The 23,831-nt window shown below is 47.6% G+C and overlaps 1 protein-coding gene across 2 annotated transcripts in view; it reads left to right on the forward strand.

The window, feature by feature from the left end:
- The window catches only part of EPHB1 (EPH receptor B1), a 408,729-nt gene that overhangs the window by 297,740 nt on the left and 87,158 nt on the right, over positions 1-23,831 (forward strand). For both annotated transcript variants that reach the window (XM_031439520.2, XM_010975520.3), the window contains one exon: positions 22,002-22,126. In XM_031439520.2, coding sequence (XP_031295380.1) covers positions 22,002-22,126 — 125 coding nt within the window. The remainder of the gene's footprint in view (positions 1-22,001; positions 22,127-23,831) is intronic.

The raw sequence follows: 23,831 nt of genomic DNA on the forward strand, positions 1-23,831 counted from the left end.
CTTCTTAACCTTCCCTGGTTTTGTAGTCCCAGCCTCACTGTCACCTTTCAATCTGTGATTTCTCTTTGGGAATTCTGGAATTTGGGTGTCAGAGAGTTTACAGTCAATGAGAGAAGCATGCAGCTGCTTCTTGGTGGCATACGGCTATTATAAAATCAAGGTCAAGTTAACCAGCAGTTCCTGATCTGTGGGCGGTGGGGCTCTGAGGAACACAGTGCTGTCACACTGCTTTGGTGAATCTACACGTGAATGTAAATTACTTTCAGCCAACAGATAATTTGTTTTAAAAGAGAACTTTCAAAATCAACATTTGAGCCTGTCCCTCTGCAAGAACAGTTTAGAAACATGAATGGAAGCCCCAGATTGTATAAGAGATGAAAGAGAGACGAAACAGCAGGCAGCATAAACGCCTAACGGCTCACTCAGCTCCATTAAGGGAGGAGGTGGATGAACACGAGGACCACCAAGACGTCATGACATGTCTAACCATGTTCCAGGGCACCCTGAGCTCTTCCGCTCTGGGTGAGATCCAGGTCCTCCCACCCTGACCTTAGGATACAGTGTGACCCCTGTCAGTGCCTGTCCCACTGTTTGGGTTATGAGTAGGTAGATGACAAGGAAAGAATTGGACCAAGAGCAGTCCAGAATCAATCATTAAGTCAGCTGATAAGTGTCTATCCTGTGCCTAGAAGTGCCCCAACTGGGCAGGGGACTATGGAGTGGGTCCTGATTGAGGAGTAGTGACTAATAGTTATTATAGCCAACATCTCATGTTAGTGTCTTTTGTGTTGACAGAGAACTTTGGAACACATGGACTCATTTGATTTCATAATTACCCTATGACTTAGGCATTATTGTTCTCATTTTTCCAGTAAGGAAGCAGGGGCTTAAAGGGGCTTGAGGCTTAAAGGATTAGAGGAGGGTCAGCAGGACAACCCTTCTCTGTTTCTGCCTTCTGTTTCCTGCTCTAAAATGGGGACAGTCCCTCTGTGCTCCCCATGGCATAGCCTCCAAGCTCAGAAGGGTTATTCAGAGCCAGCCAGTGCCATCCTGCTGAGAGGAGGGGACCTCAGTGGGCAGTCTGGTGACCCTTCCACAATTTTCTCTGTGACACTGAACCATGAAAAGCTTTCCCCTGCCTCTGGGTGGCTGGGAGATGGGTGTGTGTTTGTTGAGGGGTGTAAGTTATTCCCAAGGTGAACTGGATCCTGACAATGGATGTAAGGGTCACATGAGAGAAGGGTTTGGACAAGTTGATTGCCAAGGGATTTGGACTTGATCTGACATCAGACTCTGTCTTGAGAGGCTGTTTGGGGCTGGTCCTTCCTCTGTTTGGGAGCTGCGGACCACATCTGTCGTGTTGGTGCTGTCCAGCTGAGGCAGGGTGTCCTACTCGTCTTTCCTGGGGCTGCCCAGCTGTGCCATATCAATGCTGCTTTGTGCTGCTTTCACGAGCTCTGCCCAGTGGAGGCGGGCAGCTCATTGTAGCTGATCTAGGTACCTGACAGAAAGGGCTATGGTTGGCATCAGTCCGTTAGAGAAAGTAACCAGTAGTCTTCTCTTGACCCTAGGGTCTAAGGAGATTTTGTAGTCATCTTTTGGTACATTGATTAAACATTAGATACACTTCTTCTCTTGGAGGCAAGCATGACGGGGGACACCAAAGGGTCTGTTGAGTCCTGAGATCCAGAGAGCCTCCATCTCCTTCCATGATGACCCCAGTCAGGTATACAGTCAGACTACTTAAGGATCTTGTATCACCTGGAGAGCATCAGGGTAGGATGCTCACCCAGTCCATCAGTGGTGGCAGAGAACTACCATATTTGAGCACCTCCAATGTGCCAAGCCCCTACCAAGCTCTTTACAAAGACAAGGTTGGCCAGAAACTGGGGTCAGAGTGCTTTTAGAACTTGCCCAGCATCTCACAGCCAGCAAATGACGTTTCTTGGTTTCCTGCTCAGGTTTGTGGCTATTTTATCCTCAGACTGATCAAAAATCGCATTATGGCGAGCTGTGTAAGCTGTAAACTCTCTCTAAGCTATTGCCACATAGCTGGGCCACTTTAGCTGTCAAAAAAATGTCCATCATCTTTGGTCAGGATTGGTCATGAATTATGCAAGCTTGGATTTATGTGAGGTCTTTTGGGATACAGCCTTGCACTGAATGCAGCTGCCTTAAGTTTAAAATAGATCAGATCAGGTGGAACTCTCTCTGTTCCAGCGGCCAAGCGATCTGCAGAGAGGTTGTTAACACCACTAACTTCTGCAGTCACTCTCTGGCACCCGGCCCCAGGTTCAGACTGATGGCCAGATCATCTGGCTGTCAGAGAGAATTAAAGTGAATGACAAACTTTACTTCTCTTTTCTGCCAACTAGACTCAGAGTGTCAGAATGGGGGAAGAGGACCTCAGAGGAAATCTTCAAAAAAATAAGTGAGACAAATCAGACCTGCACATCTATGAAATCAACTTATAGCAAGGTAAAATCAAGTCCATACATTTGGGACCAGACAAGCCAGAGAGAACAAGCTTAAAGACCCAGGAAGCCAGGCAGGTAATGGAGAGGAGCAAAGCAGGGTCAAGTCAGGTAATAGGGAGTGGTGGGGACTACGGTGGACTGAAGAGAACGGGGAGGGGAAGCCTGCTCAGTCCAAATCTTATAAACTGCAGATCCTGATGAAATATGTTGACATCTAATTAGAAAATTTCAAAACACTTGAGAGCCCAACAAATCCAACTCTGGACTTGGCCTGGTGGCTGTGGTTTGCAACTGCTGATTCAGAGGGCTCACTGCTATACCCAGGCTTGCGTGGTGAGCGTGCTGTGTTGTTCCATCTCATTGCGCCGTGGGGCAGTCACCTTCCTTGTCTCCTGGACTCCTGGTGAAGCGGTGCGGAGGGGAAGGGGGTCCCGGGGTGGGTTCCTCTTGCTGCTGCTCCTCACGTGACTCATGCAAGTTCACTGAATTGCCATGCTCCCTCCTTTCCGGACTGTAAGATGGGACTAACCACACCTGCTTCCTAGTGCTGTGTGACAAGCGAAGGAGACGGGATAGAAAATCACTTTGCAAACCATGTGATGGACTGGGGATGAGCATCATTTCAGAGATGATGTCCTGAGCCAGACAGCAATTTGCTGGACATTTTTTTTTCCTAGGCTGTTTTCTTCCAGGGAATCTCAGTCTCTTTGTTTGGGACTAATGTCCTCCAGAGCAGAGAAATGACACGTATTGGCTTGTCCGTTCTTCAGGGAAGGAAGGCGTAGGCACCAGGAAGGAGAAGTAGTGAAATCTGTGTCCCAGGGAGTTAAGGAAGAGGGCAGGAATGGGGCACAGAACCGGTGTACCCGTCACAGTTTCGTCCAGCCCCTCAGACGAGCCCGACTGTTTTTCCGTGTCATATGTTTGGAGAAACAACACTTGGCCCTTCCTTTTCAGGTTGCATCGGCAGCATTTATATTTGACATTTATATTACGCACAGTTCATTGCCTGTGGAATACCAACACATTCCTCCTGCCCACAGCAAGCCATTATGTAACGTTGTTTAAAAAAATACTACACTACTCTGGTAGTAGTCATAAGCCCCTATAGCTTGTCCTCATTCAAGGCATTTTTGAAGTTCCTAGACAATTAAAGTCACTCAGAGATGCCACTTTTCCCACAAATGAATTACTAGCCCACCAGTTCCTCTGAGCATATCACCTAATTTGCATGATTCCTTGGTTAAATATAGTATTTGCATACATAAAGAATAATCCTTGCATAGGAAAAAGAATTTTATGATACTGCAATATATTGAGCTCTTTGGAGGAAAGATATTATGTAAATCTCAAAATTAAATATTAAAACAATATTACATTTCTGCCTGTAAAAATTTAGAGTGTTAAGATCTATTGGCTGAATCTAGTCCATTTTTAAGGGAGGGTCTCATTGGAAATGAGCAGGCGAAATTTGCTCCCAAGCAGAGAAAAGACTGAGTCAAAACTTCAGAAAAGACTAGAATGACTTTAAGGTAAACTTTCATTGAAGTGAGTAAGGAAAAGTTAAAAAAAAAAACCTTAAGTAAATGAAAATTTCACTGTTCTTAATTCAATTTCATAGTTCATTTCATTGCTTTCTTCTCATTGTTAGTTCCCAAAAGGTTGTTTTTCTTGTTTCTGAAGCCCTGGCTTTGAGAAGGAACTTCCAAGCTGCCTCAGAGAGGTCCTGCCATCGGCAGACAGTGTTTGTTGTCTGTTGGGCTGAGCAGGTCAGTACATAAGGCTTGACCTTGACCAAAGTCATGGCCTTACACTCCGGGCAGCCTTGATTCTCCACTAGATGGTAAGCTCTGCAGAGAATCAGACTTTCAAACCTACTCCAGCGTCATGAGGGAGGACCACACAGCACTAGGCACAGAGCCTGATAAATACTTTCCAGGTTCCTTTAGTCCCTGCTTATGTGCTTTAGTATATAAATGTTTGGTTGATGTGTAGTGATCAGAATATGGCCTCGTGGTCCACCTGTGGGCAAGTGATCCCTGCAGCTCAGCTAAGGGACCAGGTATCTTCTTCCTCTGTGGCTCCAAGGAGGAAAAACCTAAGGGAATGATCTTAGGATGTTCCCAGGAGCCCTGATGCTCTCAGAGGAACATGGTGAAATTCAACTGCATTCAAAGGGGGGTCTGCTTGTTGGTTTGTTTAAGCGCGCTAACTTTGGAAATGCACTCATTCATTCCACTGGTCTCTGTGACTGCTTCCCTGTGCTGGCCCTTTGGCTCCTGCTTCTAGGGGTTCCCATTCACTTACTCAGCAGATATTCCTAAAGGCCTTCCATGTGCCATTCACGGCTCCAGACACCGGAAACACAAGAGCAAACAGCATAGATAAGAGCCAGTGCCTTGGGGAGTTCACATTCTGGTCCCCAGAACCCACTGAGGCTGGGATCGGAGGCCCAGAAAGTCACCAAGGGAGCAGGTGACTATCTGGGAAGCGACTTGGGAGGGAGGGCTTGAGTTGGGCTATGGGTACCACAACCCACTGCAATGACAAACCTCCGTTTGCAAAAGTTAGGATGCAATCCCCTGCCATTGCTAGAGACTGTTTCAGTCTGGCTGGAGTGGTTGTTGCCACACAGTGATGGTATCGAGGTGGGTGTTTTGTTGTTCATGATCTGAACTTCTCACGGATGGACATCACCTGCTGGGCCCCGCTGGGCTGGGTGTAGGAATGCTGCCCACTCTTCGCCCTGAGAGTGCCTAGGGATGCTGTTGACGGCTTGAGGATGGTTACGTTGTGACCAGAGGGCCCCACCAGTCCCAGGGACTGCATGCTCATTTTATCCCATCCTGGGCCAGGCCCTCAAAGTACCTAAGTACATGGCTTGTTAAGTGAAAATGGTACTGCTGGAGTGAGATGTAGCAAATTCCTTTCCTTGTTTAAAGTCCGAATGAGATTGTTACCACCCTCATTACAGAGGGAACCTCTTGTTGGATTATGAGACAGCTTCCTTTCGACTTGTGGGCCTGGCCAAGGGGGTGGGAGGGAGGAGGAGTCCAGTGATGAGTCTGCCCCTCCATCCCCTGGCAAAGGTCAGTTCCTTGAGCCGCCTGTCATCTCCAGGAGACCGTGCCCTGCATCCATCTTAGTGGCTCCTGTTCCCCAGTGTCTAGCCAGGGGCCTGAGATAACAGCGTTCAAGAAACGCTCATTGAATGAATTAAGAAATTATCACATGCATGTATGAATGGGTGCTTCAATCTCTTTAAAAAATTTTTTTCTCCTTTAATTTTATTTTTTATTGAGCTGTAGTTGATTTACAATGTTCATTTCAGGTGTACAACAAAGTGATTCAGTTATACATATACATACATATATACACACACACATATTTTCAGATTCTTTTCCATTATAGTTTATTGCAAGATATTGAATATAGTTCCCTGTGCTGTACAGTAGGACTTTGTTGTTTATCTATTTTATGTGTAGTAGTTTGTATCTGCAAATCCCAACTCTTAATTTATCCCTCCCTCTCCCCTTTCCCCTTTGGTAACCATAGTTTGTTTTCTAAGTCTGTGAGTCTATTTCTGGTTTGTATATCAAATTTGTATCTTTTTTAGACTCTACGTGTAAGTGATATCACCTGATATTTGTCACCTCAGTCTTTCTTAAACTCATCTCAGGCATCAGCAAATGGTGCGGCTTGCACTTTCCCTGAGAGCTTTCCTTCCTCGGGCATCTCTGGGAGGGTGCTCTCAGCTAAGACCCCACATTCTTCCAGATGTTGGGGAGACCTGGACTTCCTGGGTGCACTGTCCTCCCAAAGCACAGCCCTGTGGAAGACACCCTGATCAGCCTGGGCTGCCCCCTCCCCGCAGGCAGGGCCCCAGCTGCTCCGGCAGGCCCCAGCGGGGGTGTCGGGGTGGCATTCCGACGCAGCTCTCTGTCCACCTGCACGCCAGCTCCGCGCCTATCATTTTCACAGCACCATCCATGTTAAACAGGCAGGAGCACCAGGGGTTTTTGAATGCAGCAATTAACAAAACAGTAATCAAGCTAAGTGTTTAATTTCAGAAAATTAACATCTTCTCTGAGCGGATGTGAAAGATGGAGGGAAAAAGGCACATTCAATATTCTGGGTAAATAAAGGCAAACGCCAGAGCCACAAATATTTTCCAGTGCAAGGGGGACTCTTTACCAACCCTCAGGCCTTGGGGTCTGTTTCCTTCTGAGAGCACAGCCATAGGACAACGTCTGCTATAGAATTGAGTCCTAGGAATTCAAAATGCGTACGTTTCTTTTCTTCTCTTTTTATTCCCCCCAGACAGAGAAAATGCTTTATCTATCTAGAAGAGCTCAGGGGAACAAGCACACATTCCTGCCCCTGTGAGCCTGTCTGCCCCAGACAAGACCCTGGTGTGTGTATTGCCCCTCTGAGCCATACTAGTTACGAGGACAACATAATGAGTTCCAGAGTGTGCATGTGTTTTTGGCATGCGTGGGCCGTATTTCTCCTGATAGACTAAGGGCTCCAGAGGGAAAAGGCTAGGGCTCCCTACTCACATCCCCCTGCACCTCCACATGGTGTCTGTCCTCTGTCCCAGGATAGCCTGGCGCGCCTGATACAATGTTCACCTTCTCCTGGCACCTCATAACCCAATGGGCTGGCTTTGTTTGCAGGAACAGGTTTGCATGTGGGGAAGGACTCTTGTGAAGAGGTGCATGTGTGAGAGGGAGCTGGGTGAAGACAGGACCTCCCGGTGTCTATTGGCTCATCTGGTGTCCTAGAAAGGTGGGAGGGCAAGGAGGGCAAGGATAGTGGCTTTGCAGGAGGGTGGCAGTGAGGTCTGAGGCACACATAAGCAGCCATGAGGCTCCCGAGGAGGTGCTGTAGCTCAGCTGGGTGGTGGGCTGGGTCAGGGGGTTGAGTGGGGCACTGCCTGAGGGGACACGGGCCCACAGCCCCCCAGGGAGGGCGCTGGGAGTCTGGCTTAGTGGGCAGCTTTCCTAGGAGGTTCTTGCAGGCAGCAGACATGGAAAACAAAGAAACCAAAGCAAGAGAAGGAGTGGATGGTTTGCAAAGATGTGAGAGACATGCTGGGGGCTCCCAGAAGTGCACAAAGACGGCGCCCTCGGTTCTGCACATGCGCGACTTGTGGAGGTTCTGAGCACCCAAGTCGAGATGTTATTTATGCAGTTGGACATTCAGGCTTCTATTTTCTCTGTAGGTGGGAGATAAGCTTGGTGCTGAGTGTGAAAGAGGAGGCACTGGGGTTGAAGGTTTAAGGAAAAAATTTTAAGTTTGGCAGTCTGTTGCCCAGAATGGGAGAAGGTATGGTCCAGAGAAATTCAGCAGTTTCAGAAAGGGTTTTGAAGGCTCATCCGAAGTTAGTGATCTTGTATTTACAGAGCTGCCTACCTGCCCGGTTCTGTGACTTTCTCAGCAGCGCCTGGCTGTTCTGAGCAGACCCTGAGTTTTACCGTTGCACCCTGTGGCAGGGTAGAGGCAGCTCACACCCCAGGCTAAGGGGAGCATTGTCAGTTCTGTCATTGCCGAATGGAACCCACGCTGAAGAATGCGGACAGGCTCTGCACTGGGAGGAAGCGAAGGCCGAGGGCCAGAGGAGGCGGAGGGGGGCGGCGGGCTCGCCAGCGGTGGCCCCGGGTGGAAGCTTGCGTTCCAGAAGCATACTTGAATGCGTGGCTTTGAAAAGGGAGCAGCTTCAGGTGAAGCCAAGCCCAAGTGCCCGGCAGGAAAAGGCAGACAGGGAAGCGCTGTGGGGATTGGGGAAGCGAGAGTGCGCTGTTCAGGAGGACATTGGAGTCACCCACAGGAGCAAGGCTCAGATTGAGAAGGAGACAGTGGACACGCAAGGCTTCAGTGAGTCGGGGAGCGGTGGTGGGTAGAGTGCTGGACGGTCCCAAGTGCAGGGAGCAGCGGCCTCACCGGCTGGCATCCGTAAAGAAGGTGCAGGAGATGCTGAGCGGTGGTAGATAGGAACAAGGACACCGCCCACCTCCTGATCCTGAGATGTGTCGGGCATAACGTCATAAACCGCCACCGTTGAGAGCGCGGCAGGGCAGAGGTGTCTGCAGGGAGACCTACTGTTTCTTAAGGTGGGCATTGGAGGGAATGTTCTGGAAAGAGCCAGGTGGAGGCCACAGGGGAGTTTCCTGATTCTGGAACAGCCATTTGGAGGGTGCGGGCAGGGACATGCACCATGGTGGAGGAGGAAGTCAGGGTCAAGGGGAAGGAGGGATGGTGGTGTGCAGGGAGGGGCTCAGAGCTGGGCTTTGCAGATGGAATCCTGCCTGCAGGAAAGGGGGCTCTTGGCGCCAAGACCAGAAGACTTTGACCTCTAGGCCTGGGGAAGAGCTGCAGCCACAGCTCCCCCGCCTGGTGTTGGTGGTGGTGATGTCAGGCGTTGGGGGTGGTGGTGTGTTCCCCGGCTGTGGTGGGTGCTCTGCTGAATGCATGTGAGTGAGAACCAGGGAGTCACGGGGTGCACAAGGCTGTGTGCTCGCCCCTCTGGCCACTCAGTGCTGACGTTTCTAATGAACTGCCTTCTGTGATCAAACAGTCGTTGCTCAGGTCCCACACCAGAAAGGCTGACAGGCCTGTGGGAGGCAGAGCGGAGCCATGTGCCTCAGCTTCCATCAAAGCCACCCTGGGGCACCTGCCTAGGATGGGTGCCATCTGGCAAGAACCCCCATTGCTCAAGGTCGCTTCACAGCCTCCTACCACCACAGGGCACAGCACTCCCATTTGCTGCCTTTTTCTGGTTCTCCCAGCGGGAAGAAGGAACGGAGAGAAAATGCCAGGCAGGGGTGATCCCGGGGGCAGAGGGACCCCAGGACACCAGTAGCCAGGATGCCTCGCCCTCCTGCCATAGGGCTCTGCACACGCCCACCTCTCTGTGGGGACCCAGATCTCTTTGAGGGATCAGAGGTCCAGAGGACAGTGCCCACCCATGAATGAGGGGACCCTGACTGCAGTGCTCCCGCATGCTGGGAACCCCCCGCCCAGGGCTCTGACAGTGCTGGGTGCTTGAGTGTGGGTGGAGGGGAGAGAGAGCCGGCATCCATCTCAGGGACGGGAGCTGGGCTGTTTCTGCCCTGCTCTAGCCCGCTGGGGACCTCCGGGAGTCACTTTCTCTTTCCATAACTTGTAAGAATTGACAGAAAACTGAATAACCTCGGATATCCTTTTAAAATTTAACATTCTGATTTCTAGAGTTCTAGACAGTTTTCAAACTTGAGTTTGCATCAGAATCCCCTGGAGGGCTTGTTAAAACTCAGGCCCCACCTCCAGAGTTTCTGATTCAATAGGGCTGGGGTATTTCTTACCAGTTCCCAGGCGATGCTGATCCGGGAGCTCGTTTTGAGAATTAGCAGGGTCAGATCGATGATCCCAATAATGAACCTACCCCACCATCAGAGGTCATATCGGATACGAGGGCCTCTGCTGTAAACCCACATCCTCAGAGCAGCCCCCAGCCCCATCCCCCACTGCCACACCTTCCCTTGGCTTAAAACCAAACCTTTAGTGGACAGACCAGTGAAGGAGGCTCCTCTCTGGGGGTGTGGGGCTGATTCAGCCACCCAGGCTGGAAGCCCTCGCTTTCTCTCCTACTCACGCTTGAATGAGCCTGTGACAAGACTCAGCCAGTATTCAGCAGCATCCAACTGATGCCTCCTTCCACCCCAAGCAGTCCTCTGTCCCCAGGTGACTCAAGGTAGAGAGGGAAATTGGAAGGAGATGTCAGAGTCATTTCAAGCCACAGCCCAGAGCAAAAGCAGAGAAGCCAATGTCCACAGGAGGGGAAAACAATTAGAAAAATAATTAATTCTGCTTTTGTATTCATATCCAGCCTCCAAATGAATTGCTTATTTGTTTAATTTACTTTGACCAGAATTGTTACTGCACCAAAAATATTTAATGAGTCAGGCTTCTTAATGGAAAATTCAAGCCTATTTGTGCAGTGAAATGAGTTTTCATCAACAGAGGGAGAACCGTGATCTAAGCAGTACCTTCTCCATGGGGTCGTCTGCTAGAAAAGGGGTGGTGGAAAAAGCATGAGTCCTCTATGCGCAGTTCATCCTTTGCACAGTTCATCCATGTGCAAATTGTTCTTTGTCATCAGTACTCATGGGCCTGATGTCTTTAGCTGACATTTAAATGCAGATTTTGGTTTTTCTCTAAGGATGTAGTTCATATAAGGAAAAAGATAACCTTTCACCCTCAGCAGTTCGTATTCAGTCCCATCATCCGTGCCTTTTAAGAACTCATGGAATTTAATCTGAGGGCTCAAGGGGGCTTCTGCAGGCAGCCTGGGAGTTTTGGATCTCTCCGTGAAACCTTCAGAGTCCGGGCTGGGGAGATAGGAAATGGACTGGCCTCGGGGCTCTGGGACTCTTGCTTCTGAATCACCCAGAGTAGCTCTGCATTGTTCTGTTCTCCACTTGATGCTTCAAGGAGTCTTTTCTTGGGAGAAAGGATTCCACAGCTTAAAAAGAAAAGAGGCTAGGAAAGCACTCATGTTAGGGGAACATCTCAGCTGAGACATCCCAGTGAGATGGGAATGGCCCCAGCCTCCCAGTTTCTGCCTCTGAGATCAAGCACTCCTGTCCCTGCTCCCTGCTCCCCTAGGACCGCTATATTCAGACACACTCCGTATTCCTTCCCAGGTACAGGCTGCAGAATCACAGCCCTGCCCCACCTCTCCGCACATTTTTCTCCTTTAAAGGCCAATGTCCACATTTGCTGCAGCTATGCCATTTTCTGACCCCTTTAACTTCCAGCGCCTGTAGGGAAGAGCCCGCAATCTTTCCAGTAAGGGCAAACTTTTACTGAACATCGATCATGTTGCTGACACAGTGGGAAGAGTCTAAAAACATGACTTCTGCCCTAAAGAGTTTATTCCAGTGATGGAGACCCGAGAGGAGCACCTGGAAAGTTAGATCCCAGTGCACTGTGTCCCAAGATGGCAATTATAGCCCCTTGAGGGTTATTAAAAATAAAGACTTTAAGTTGGGAGAAGGGATGGGACCCTCTGGTGGGTGTAGTCTGGCACAGCTAAGCCAAGGCAGTGTGTGACCTGATCTGTACCTTTGAAGGCTGGTAGGACTATGAAGAGAGGTGGCCGTAGCGGGTGTTCCTGCAGGCAGAGATCCCCGAAGCTGAGTTCTGCTGGCACTTGGTGAGTGAAGCCTTGAGATGAGGATAGCGGGCTCCTGAGAGGGAGTGGAGGGAGGCAGCCTGGACTGGCCAGTGGCTGCCACAAGGGGAAATGTTAGGGAGGTAGTTGGGGCTTTTCCCACTGGGGAGCCATTGGAGGTTTTTGAGCATCAGAGGAAGTGGATAAAAAGAGCTTTGGAAAGGTTAATCTGGCCACAGCATACTTTAAAGTGAAGAAGATGAGAGATGGACAAGGGAGTTGGGACAGGATATTAGGTGTAAGGAGATACGGGTGACAAGACCTGGAGACAGGTGGACATGGAGCCGAGGGAACATGGTGACTCCTGGGCCCAAGTCACACCATCTGATGGGTGAGTCATGCCCCTCCCCTCCCCACTGTCACAAGCTCTCCTTGTCCTCAAGGACAAGGTAGCCCAGTGTTTATTTCCTTGATTACTTCCCAGAAAAACTTCAGGTCACCTTGAGATGTTCCAAGAAAGCATCTCTCTTCTGGAACATTTATCACACCAACCTCTGGGGAACCCTGCTGTTAGCCTTCCCTTTCTCCAAGCCCATTCTCATTCATTGCTCCACACTGACTGTGTTGACGTGTTCATTTATCCCCTCAAAGTTATTTATCAAACAAATACCCAAGGCTTGTCACTGGATCATGCTTTTCACATTTACCTTGGGGAACTACGCCCAGGGATTGATTTGCATATGTGAACAGTGGTGGACCCAGAAGGAGACTTTGGGGTGGTGGCTGAGTCCCCTGGCCTGGCAGACTGGATCTAGTTGGAAGGAGCCATGGACCACACAGGGCACATCCTCAGGATGTTTGGAAATTTCACAACATCAGGGTTAAAATTCCTATTTTACAGTTGAAGAAGTAGAGGTCCAGAGAAGTTAAATAACCTTCACCCAAGATCACACAGCGAGCAGACGGCAGGGCCAGAATGGGACCCCTCGTCTCGCTGCAGCATCTGTGGAGCCCTGAGCATTGCCCTTCTCTATTTTGGCTAATTCCTGCTGCCCTGGGCTGGGACCCTTGGCTCCTGACTCTTCCTTATCACCCTTGTTTTCCCTCACAGCTGAGACCTCTCTTGTAGATTGTAGACGGTTAGTCCGGAGGGGAGGGTAGAGCTCAGTGGTAGAGTGCATCCTTAGTGTGCACGAGGTCCTGGGTTCCTTCCCCAGTACCTCCATTAAAACAAATAAATAAATAAACCTAATTACTTCCCACCCAAAAATTGAAAAAAAAAAAAAAAAAGCAAACAGATGGTTAGTCCAAGGATGATTTGGCCAGGAAATTCTGTTCTACAAAAATAGAAGAGGTTAGTATTACCACATAATCCAGCAGTTCCTGTCCTAGATACACCCAAGAGAAATGCAAACGTTAAGTCCACAAAGAAACTTGTATGTGAATGTTCTTAGCAGCATTATTTACAATCGTCAAAATGTGGAAACAACCCAAATGTCCAACAAATCATGGACGTTTGTCCTAGAAACAGCAGTGCCCAGGATGATACAAGGGGTGATGATAAACCTCAGATGCGCACTGTCCAGGCTGGGGCAGCCACATTGCTCTGAGGAGTCCCGAAGGGTCCCTGAGAGGACCTCCCCACCATGAACCACGTGAAGAGACTGAGGAAAGCTTCCCCTCCACACACACCCAGCATGAGTTATTTTGAGGGTGGCAATGAGCTCTCTTCCTTGGGAGGCTCAGATAGGAAAGCCCTCTACCTCAAGAGGCCACTTGCCTTCCAGGAAGTTTGCTAGTCTTGTTATCTGAACCCAGGTAGAAGGGACTCAGCTGTGACCTGCACCCTGCTCTAGGGCGGGTGAGAGGTGACCTCACAGCAAGGTTGTCCCTGGCATGACTTCCACCCGCAGAAGCAACACTGTCTTGCCTTTCAGACAAGACTTGCTGAACTCTGAAAACCCAAGCTCCACATTATTATACCTCTTCAAACATCTTACTCCAACTGATCAACTTCATTTTGAATGTATGTGTGTTTTGCTATTATTGGTCTCCAGAACCACTGATACTTTTGATGTCTTAAATTATTTTACCACACTAAATGGTTACATCCTTTCTTATATCCCCAAATGGATTGTGGTGATAACTGTTGAAAGAATTCTTTTTTTTTTTAACCTTTTTTCTTGATTTATAATCATTTTACAATGTTGTGTCAAATTCCAGTGTAGAGCACAATTTTTCAGTTATACATGAACATATATATATTCATTGTCACATTCCTTTCTCTGTGAGCTACCGTAAGATCTTGTATAGATTTCCCTGTGCTATACAGTATAATCTTGTTTATCTATTCTACAATTTTGAAATCCTAGTCTATCTTTTCCCACCCCTCACCCCCTTGGCAACCACAAGTCTGTATTCTATGTCTATGAGTCTATTTCTGTTCTGTATTTATGCTTTGTTTGTTTTTTTGGTTTTTTTTTTTTAGATTCCACATATGAGTGATCTCATATGGTATTTTTCTCTCTCTTTCTGGCTTACTTCACTTAGAATGACATTCTCCAGGAGCATCCATGTTGCTGCAAATGGCGTTATGTTGTTGGTTTTTAATGGCTGAATAGTATTCCATTGTATAATATACCACATCTTCTTTATCCAGTCACCTGTTGACGGACATTTAGGCTGTTTCCATGTCTTGGCTATTGTAAATAGTGCTGCTATGAACATTGGGGTGCAGGTGTCATTTTGGAGTAGGGTTCCTTCTGGATATATGCCCAAGAGTGGGATTCCTGGGTCATACGGTAAGTCTATGCCTAGTCTTTTGAGGAATCTCCCTACTGTTTTCCACAGTGGCTGCACCAAACTGCATTCCCACCAGCAGTATACGAGGGTTCCCTTTTCTCCACAGCCTCTCCAGCATTTGTCATTTGTGGACTTTTGAATGATGGCCATTGTGACTGGCGTGAGGTGATACCTCATTGTAGTTTTGATTTGCGTTTCTCTGATAATTAGTGATATTGAGCATTTTTTCATGTGCCTATTGATCATTTGTATGTCTTCCTTAGAGAATTGTTTGTTTAGGTCTTCTGCCCATTTTTGGATTGGGTTGTTTATTTTCTTTTTGTTGAGTCATATGAGCTGCTCATATATTCTGGAGATCAAGCCTTTGTCGGTTTCATTTGCAAAAATTTTTTCCCGTTCCGTAGGTTGTCTTTTTGTTTTACATATGGTTTCCATATAGGCCAATGGAACAGAATAGAGAGCCCAGAAATGAACCCACAAACTTTTGGTCAACTAATCTTCGACAAAGGAGGCAAGAATATACAATGGAATAAAGACAGTCTCTTCATCACATGGTGTTGGGAAAACTGGACAGCACCATGTAAATCAGTGAAGCTAGAACACTCCCTTATACCATACACAAAAATCAACTCAAAATGGATCAAAGACTTAAACATAAGACAAGATACAATAAACCTCCTAGAGGAAAATATAGGCAAAACATTATCTGACATACATCTCAAAAATTTTCTCCTAGAAGAAATAAAAACAAGAATAAACAAATGGGATCTAATGAAAGTTATAAGCTTCTGCACAGCAAAGAAAGACTTCTTTTTACACAAAAATCAATGAAGACATTAGGAAGTAATTTTTGATAAGCAAACATAATGTTTTAGAATTTCATAACTGTCCTAGGGAGAAAGCGTCAACTCATTCTCACATTTTGGAATCTGACATGCTTAGTTGTAAGGGGGAAATGCCCCTAGCAAATAAGGAAAACAAAATGAGTAAGGGAAAACTTTGAACATGACTGAGTCAGTAACTACATTAAAAGGTCAAGGAATGTCATAAATATAAAATATATGGTCCAGGTGAACCTGGGATAGGAGATTGATGCTCCACATGTGAAGATTCCAAGGTCCAGATTTTGGGTTATTAATTTCTGAGATAGATTCACGCCATTCCCCCAGACCCAGCCTGAGTCTCACAGGAGTGCAGTCCTTACGAACTCCTTTGGAATCCTTCTTACAAGTGGAGGGCTGGCTGATGCTCTTCCGGGTCTCATCCATATGCCACTGGCAGTTTGGGCTGATGCTTGTCCGTTGTCACTTGTGAGTTCTTTCGTCGCTTGCAATTGGGGCCAACCTATCCCTGCAGTTTAATCTACATTTCACTTGTCAGTTCAGGCAAGAGCATTCTGTGCTGTCTGTGATATACTACCTTAGATCTGTCTGCTTCAAAAGCAATTTGGGAGTAAGTTCTTCCCGAAGTCTTCCTTGACAAAAACAGAGAAGGCTCACTCGGTCTGCCTTTGCATTGTCTCCATCCCTGAGCCCCTTGACCAATGACGCTCAAGTCTCTACTTGTGACACATTTAAAGGGCTTCTTCTTATTGGCTGCAGATGCTCTTTCAGACACTCCTGTTCTGATTCTGTTTGCTTGCTGATTTTCCTCAGTGCCTGACAGGACACTTGTCCTTCCTTCCCCTCCTTCGTCTTCAAATCTTGGCTTCCTTTTGGGTTCGCCTCTGTATTTGATTGAGGAGTGCAGGGCAATTTTGATTGTGTTTGGGTTTTTCGAGCTCTGCCTTTATGGGCCAATCACATCTTTCTGGATCCTTCAGTACCATCTTTCCAAATAACCCCTAAGCTAATTTTTGTCCTCACTTTTTCTAAAGAAAGGTCTATATTTGCTTATTTGCTAAATTTTCATAATTTTCATCTTCTTCTCTCCATAGAATGTTTAATTTAGTCAAAAGCGTTCTGTGTGCTTGTGTGGGAGAGACTCATTCAAGCATTCAGTGAAACTGTTCCTTCATCTGAGGATGCAGGTTTATGGAGAAAAGACAGCTGACCAGGACTTACTGTTCAAACCATCGAATTCAGGGGTCCCAGGGGGCTGCTTCTTTGAATGAATCTTCCCGTCCCTTCTTAATCTGCCTTAGTTTTGCTAGAAGTCGGTGTCTGAGTGGATACCTGAGCCCTTTTTGATTTTTCTGTTTCGTCTGAAGGCTTTATAGCATGTAAAACACCAGATCTAGATGTGGCATTTGCACTTGGAGAAAGAAAGAAAGAAACAAACAAACAAACCCGTCACAGTCGGTGATCACCGATGGCAGAATACCAAATGAGAGCTGTGCCTGATTTTCAGGGAGGAGAACTCCCACTACTTTCTTACTTTCTCCCCTGTGCAAAATCCCATCTCTATTAAACTGTTAAGACATTTCGAGTGACCTCTTTGAGGATAAACAGCCCACCAAGGGGTCTGTGACACTGCTGTCATCCCCATAAACCTAAGAAACGCTGGCAGCGGTGACTGTTACTCTGGCAGCTTCTCCTGGATCTGTGCGCTGCTGATTGGCCCCTGGGAGGTCCTTGCATCTGCGTAATAGGGCGTGCCTCTCGGTGGGTGTGGCTCTCCCTTGCCTCTGGAACATCCTGCAGAATGATTGCCTTTTTCTCGTCTGACCCCAACCAGGACTTCGCGGCAGGACTGAGACTTTTTTTTTTTTCAATTATTTTTTCATCTTTTTTTGGAGGAGGTAATTAGGTTCTTCATTTGTGTGTGTGTGTGTTTGTGTGGGAGGAGGTAATTAGGTTTATTTATTTATTTATTCTTAGAGGAGGTGCTGGGGATTGAACCCAGGACCTCATGCATGCTGAACATGCTCTCTACCACTTGAGCTCTACCCTCCCCACCTAGGATTGTGACTTTCTCATTTGTCCTTCTGTCCTGGGTGGTCAGAGCCAGGGGCTGGCACAATGGTTGGCAAACATGAGTTTTGAATGATGGTTTTCCAGGGATTTGAGGCAAAGAAGAGAACCAAGCCCATCAAAATCCTCAAGATTAGTCTTTCCAATTTTTTTTCTTGTTTTTTGGGGGGATGGGTGTGGGAGGAGGTAATTAGGTTTATTTATGTATTTATTTAATGGAGGTACTGGGGATTGAACCCAGGGACTCATGCATGCTAGGCATGAGCTCTGCCACTGAGCTCTACCCTCCCCACTTTCTAATTTCTAATACATGATGCTTCAGCTCTCGAGGCAGAAAGGATCCTGAACGCCTACATGGCACTGACATGACCGACACCGTGTGGATCAAGTCGTGTTTCCAGGGCGGCTCTTTCAGTCTGGTTGGGGGAGGGGACTTTGGGGGACTATTATCCCCTCCCCGTCCTGGTGGATTCAGCAGGGTCCCAAACCATCCCGACGGACACCAGAACACCGCCTCATCTTCCCCGAGGTGACTTCACCCTGTCCCGGGGCTCTGCGCGGTGCACACAGGTCTTGGGGAAAAAAGAGCCTCGGGCCAGCCACCCCGTTAATCATCCAGCCTACACTAAAGCTGCCCTCGGTTCCTCGTTTCACGTCAGTGGCTCAGCAGCCGCATCCCACACGTCCTGCCCTCCCGGAACAGAGACTCCCGCTTCACTTCTAGGCAACCGCACCCTGGTTCTCCTCCCACTTCACTGGCCTTTCTTTCTCAGGCCCCTTGGTGGCTTTCCCTCATCTCCTGAATCTCAGAATACATATTCTCTTCTGCTCCTTTTCTTGGTGATCTCTTGTTATTTCCGGTGCTTTCAGTATCTTTGCGATACTGATGACTTCAGTTTTATGACCCCAGCCTGGACCTCTTCTGCGTGCATCTGCCTCCTCAGTGTCTACTCTGGGACATCCTGGATGTCTCAAAGCGAACAGGGCCAAAGCGGAGCGCCCGATCTTTCCTCCCACGCTGCCTGTGCTGACATCTCCCCTGATCTCAGTTGATAACATCCACCGTTCCGGCTGCTCAGAACAGAAACCTGGGAGCCATTTTGATTCTTCTGTGTCTTCCACATCCCACAGCCATTGAGATAGTCTAAATATATTCAGAATCTGACCACCTCCACTCTCACCACCTCCACCACTCTGAGCCTGGTCCAAGTCACCACGCTCTTCCAGCTGGATTAGTGCAATAGTGCTGGGAGGATTCTTTCAGCTTTCACACAGCCCCCTGCGCTCTATTCGCAATACAGCGGGAGGGGGTGTTCTGTCAACGTGTAAGTCACATGATGTCACTCCTTTGTTCACGACCCTCCCATGGGTCTTCACTGCACTCAGTAGAAGCCAGCATCCTCTCGGTGTCTCTCGGGGCCCTACCATCTGTGGCCTCTTCTCTCCATCAGTCCCACTGGCTCTTTGCTGTTGCCTTGAAATGCCAGGCTGCTCCCAGATCAAACTTTTCCCTGGCCTCTCCCCATCACATGCTTTTCTCCCAGGTATCTGGCTGGCTTCCTCCCTCCTGTGCTCCTAAACCTACTTCTCAGGCAAGGCTTGGCTGACCACATGGTTTAGAACGCAGCCTTCATCCAGCCAGCCTTCTACATTTTGGCATCCCGGGTTCCTTCCCTGCATCCCTATCCATTCTTTATCTCCTCTTCCCATTGTATTTAATATTTTTAACATACGTCGTGGTTCATTTATTTATTGTGTCTAGTCTCTGAATCCCTCCAATAGAAGAGAAGCTCTATGAAGGCAAGTGATTTTAATTTGCTCACAATGGCATCTCTAGAATCTAAGACAGTTACTGGCATGTGACAGTTGCTCAGTAAATATTTGCTTAAATAAATAGTGAATCTGGGCCATGAGACTAAGTTGGAAGGAAGAGAAGATGCATTTGATGGTTGAACCAGGATCAAAAGTGATTTCAACTTACTAGATTAATAGGCCAGATTTGACACCATAAAGATACCTAGAGACATGTAAATCCCTGGAGTCAAAGCCCAAAGTCAACCCTGTAGACCAAAGATGAGGAGCATACCATGGGAAAACCTGAAGGTTATATTTGACTATGGTTTCAAAATCAAACAGTGGGGACATGTTTTTGAAGCAAAGGCTAATGGTCACGTTAATAGATGTATAGTACACAGATCATGGTGGATATTAGTTTTACTCTAATCTTTGCTGTTCAAACAGCAGTGAGAGAATTGAGTTCACCTCTGAGCCTCACGCCTAGAGAGATTTAGATAACATGAGCCCCATTTGGAAAAGAGCATATCATGGGAGAAATGTTCACAGTATCTGGCCATTCTTTGCAGTGGGAAAAACTCAGGGGAGACCTAACTAGTTTCTTGAACTTTTTGACAAGCCGTTCCGTGGAAGAGGGAACATTCTATATTACTTCAGTTGGCAGAGCTGAGACCAGTGGGAAGAAGACATATTTCAGATATGAATAAGGAAGATGTGCAGATTGGTGAGTGCTATCCAGGTATGGAGCAGCGGTTCCTAGAGACAATGAGCCTCCCATCCCTGGGGACGCAGCAGGGCTGGGCAGAGACTACTTGACAGGGGACTTCAGGACTGCATCAATTCAGGTCCTCCACGAAGCAGATGCCAAGATGGTATTAGATGTGCCAGAGATTTACTGGGAAAATAAGAGGCTGGGAGAGCCATCAGACCACAACGAAGCCTAATCCTTCCAAAGGAGAGAGAGAAGGAAGGAGGATTGGATGGGGAGAGTCTTAGACTGCCACGAGTACAAGGAAGCACTGGGAAGTCCAGTGGGGAGTGCTTGAGCGAAAGTCGTCCATCAGAAGAGTCAGGAATGGACCTACCATAGCATCCTTGCCACTCTCAGCCCTTGGCTGGGAGCAGCATGTGGGAAGCAGGCTCTATGTGGTGATGGACTACAGAATGCAGAGCTGGGCCCGTTAGGCAGTGATGCTCCCAAGAGTAGGATCTCTGAGAGGCACATTTTCGAGGCCATCGCAAGGTCTCTAATGGGAACCAGGCAAAATCCCAGGCAGACACTCTGAGTCTAAGGGCTCCTCACGGCACCCCTCACACTGTGCTCTCCTATGGCTCTCTGGACTGTGAGCATCTTCAGAACAAGTGCTCTGCATCTCCACCCTGGCCGGGGGCTCGTGTAGTAGGTGCCCACTGAGAGTCCAGCAGATCGCGGAGAACGCAGTAACCCCTGTGACCCGGTAGCCATGCTCTGCAATTTCAGGTCTTGGAGGGGAATCTGTTAACTTAGAATGCGGATAGTAAATGTCGCTCAGCCATGGTCCCCAAAGAAACCCTTGGAAAGTGGAGTTTGTGCGAGGAAACGACCTTCATCACTGCAGAAGCACCAGTACTAAACGGAACAGCCCCTGAGCAGAGCACGGACTGCAGCCTCATCCATAACCCGCCTCCTCCCCTAGACAGACAGCCCTCATTTATTATTTCCAGACTGTTTTCATTTTACACCGTGTGAAAAATGTCAAATTTGGAAATAAATAATCTTCTTTTTAAACGGAGATTTCAGAAGCACTTCGCAGATTTTGGAATGATTATTCTGTTTCCAAATGTTTGGTTGGTTCGTGTATCATTTCTTCATTTATATTTGTGAGCTCTTGATAGCAGACAGCCTCATTTGGAAAACTGACAGGAAGTCTAAGAGAACACTGTTATTGGTCTGTGTTCGTGTCTTTTTGAGAGATACCCCCCTCTTTACTTTTTTTAAAAAAATTTTTCCCCAATGTTATTCTTGAGCCACATTCGATTTTATCAGGTTTTCTCATTTTTGCCAAACTAGTGGGTGTGAAATGGTATCTCACTGAGTTTTTTTAAATTTTTAAATATTATTTACTTAATTTTTTTTGGAGGGGCAGGTAATTAGTTTTATTCATCTATTTATTTAATGGAGGTACCAGGGCTTGAACCCAGGACCTCGTGCATGCTAGCTAGGCACACACTCTTCCACTGAACTACACCCTACCCCTTCTCTAACTTTAGAAACACAGGAAAATCTTACATGCCATCTCAGAAGGAGATATTTGCTAGAATGTTCCTTCCCACCACTCAGCAATTCTGATCTGACTAGTTCTGCTCTCTCGCTGTCATCCTTGCCCCCAGATTCTCTTCCCTGTGATGGCTCAGCCCATTACTGCAAGACTGAAGTTCCTTCCACATTATCTACTCAAAACCATCCCATGGCTCCTCTTGTCCTAATGCCTGAAGCCTGGGCTTGTCCTGCTGGTCATGCTCTCCGTGCCTGACTCCAGCTTCCCCAGAGTTTCCACACTGTTTTCCTGTGATTCCTCCAACCACCTCTTTTTCCAAGCCTTGCTCGTTCCTGCCCAGAAAACACCATGTCTGCTCCAGCCCCTGCCCTCACACACGTTCTCCCATCCTAAACTGTCATCTTTTCTCTCCTTTGGTATCCAAACTCCATTCATTCTGCAAAACCCATGGGAAGTTCTGTAGATCCAGCTCAGCTGATGGGAAAGAAAGAAAGGGCAGGGTTCCAACCCAGTGATATTTCTCTGCCTGCTTTTCTCTGAAAGACGGCACCTCTCATCTAGTCGAGAGTCTGCTCACCTGCCCTGTCTCTCCCTCTCTCCGCAGCCCCTTCCACTGTTCCCATCATGCACCAGGTCAGCGCCACCATGAGGAGCATCACCTTGTCGTGGCCACAGCCAGAGCAGCCCAATGGCATCATCCTGGACTATGAGATCCGGTACTATGAGAAGGTGAGCCAGCTCACTGGGCTGTCAGGGATGGCGAGGACCAAGCCCATTCTCCCAGCCATGTGCTTGCTACACTAATGCAGTGGCTACAAAAGCACCTGGTGTCCCCTGAACCTTCTGAAGAGTTTGTGGTTTTGTAAATTAGTGTTTTTTAGCATTTTTGATCATTTACCTCCAATGTAATATTGTTTATTTACAAATTGTATGCAGGTACTACTGCACCGAGCCATGTATGGAGGTTTAAAATATTTAAATGGAAATGTAAAAGGATGAGATTGAAATCAATGGAAATGGAAATTTATATATTATATATTATTTTCATTGACTGTTCTTTCACAGCTGCTGCTGGGCATGACAGCAGGGCATGTGCTCCAAAAAAGAGGAAATGGTGCCCTGTGGAGTTGACCCCTGGGCTAGCTGTGGGGGAAGCAAGGCCTTCCTTCCACCATGATGACCTGTAGCATTTGCAAAATCCCCAGAAAATATGGTACTTTCTCTACTGACCCAGCACATAATTTGTACAAACACCAAATTTATTTACGTATTTGTTCAGGAAGTATTTATCAAGTGCCTGCTATATGGCGGGTACTATTCTAGGGTAGATTAGTGATCAAAAGAAGGTTTCCTGCCCTCAAGAAGCTTACTGTCCAATAGAAGGAGACACACAATGAACAATGAATGTAACAAATAAGGTAATTATACAGTGTGTTTGAAAAAGAGGAGTGGAAAGAGGGGGCAAAGTAGATCAAGGTAAACGGGATCAGGAGGGTCAAGTTTGGAGGAGGAGTAGGTTGCAGAAATAAATATAAAAGTAAAAGTAGGCTTGTTGGAGGAGGTAAGTTCTAAGGAAAGACCTGAAGGAGGTACTGGTATTGTGAAGCAGGTACCTGTGGGAGAGAGAGCCTGTGCAAAGGCCCTGAGGCAGGATCATGATTGATGATTCATGGAGCAGGAAGGAGAGCTGTATGACTGAAGTGATGCATGCAGTAGGGAAAGAGTAGACAGGGGAAAGGCAATCAGAGGACGCATTCATATTGGGCCTTAAGAACTTGAGCTTTTCCACTGAGTGAGGTAGGGATCTGTAGTGGGGTTTGGAATAGAGGCGACACAAAATGACTTACATTTTAAAGGGATCATTCGGGCTTGCTTTTCCATGGAAAATAGACCTGCTAGATCACAATCATCTAAGGCAAGGAGGATTGTGGCTTGAATCAGAGAGGAAGTAGAGGGCTGGTGAAACAGAGTTGATTTGCAGGAATATATACTGAAGATAGAGCCAACAGGATTTCCAACAGGTTGGATTTTGGATGTGGGAGGGTTTTGCCCTGAGTCAGTAGAAAGATGGAACCACTGGTGACTGAGAAAGGGATCACTGTGGGTGGGGCATGTCTGTGGTGAGGGAAGTTGAGCTCAACGTCTGACATGCCTTTGAGAGAGCCAAGTGGAGGCGTGGAGAAGGCGGCTGGATGTGCGTGTCTGGGGTTCAGGCGAGAGGACCTGGCTGGAGATGTCCATTTGGAAGTTGTCAGTATGTAGATGGTACAAAAGCCCTTAGATAGGCTGAGATCATCCAGTGGGGCAGTGGCACTAAGAAAAGGATGAAGACCTGCCACCTCCAATATGGAGGCTTTGTTGGATGGTGGAACTCGACTGCACTGGGAGGCAGGAGCCCCAGTTTCCAGGGCCCTCCGTAACTGACAGCCACACA

This window comes from Camelus dromedarius, chromosome 2, assembly GCF_036321535.1.
Source record: "Camelus dromedarius isolate mCamDro1 chromosome 2, mCamDro1.pat, whole genome shotgun sequence".
Classification (NCBI taxonomy): Eukaryota; Metazoa; Chordata; class Mammalia; order Artiodactyla; family Camelidae; genus Camelus; species Camelus dromedarius.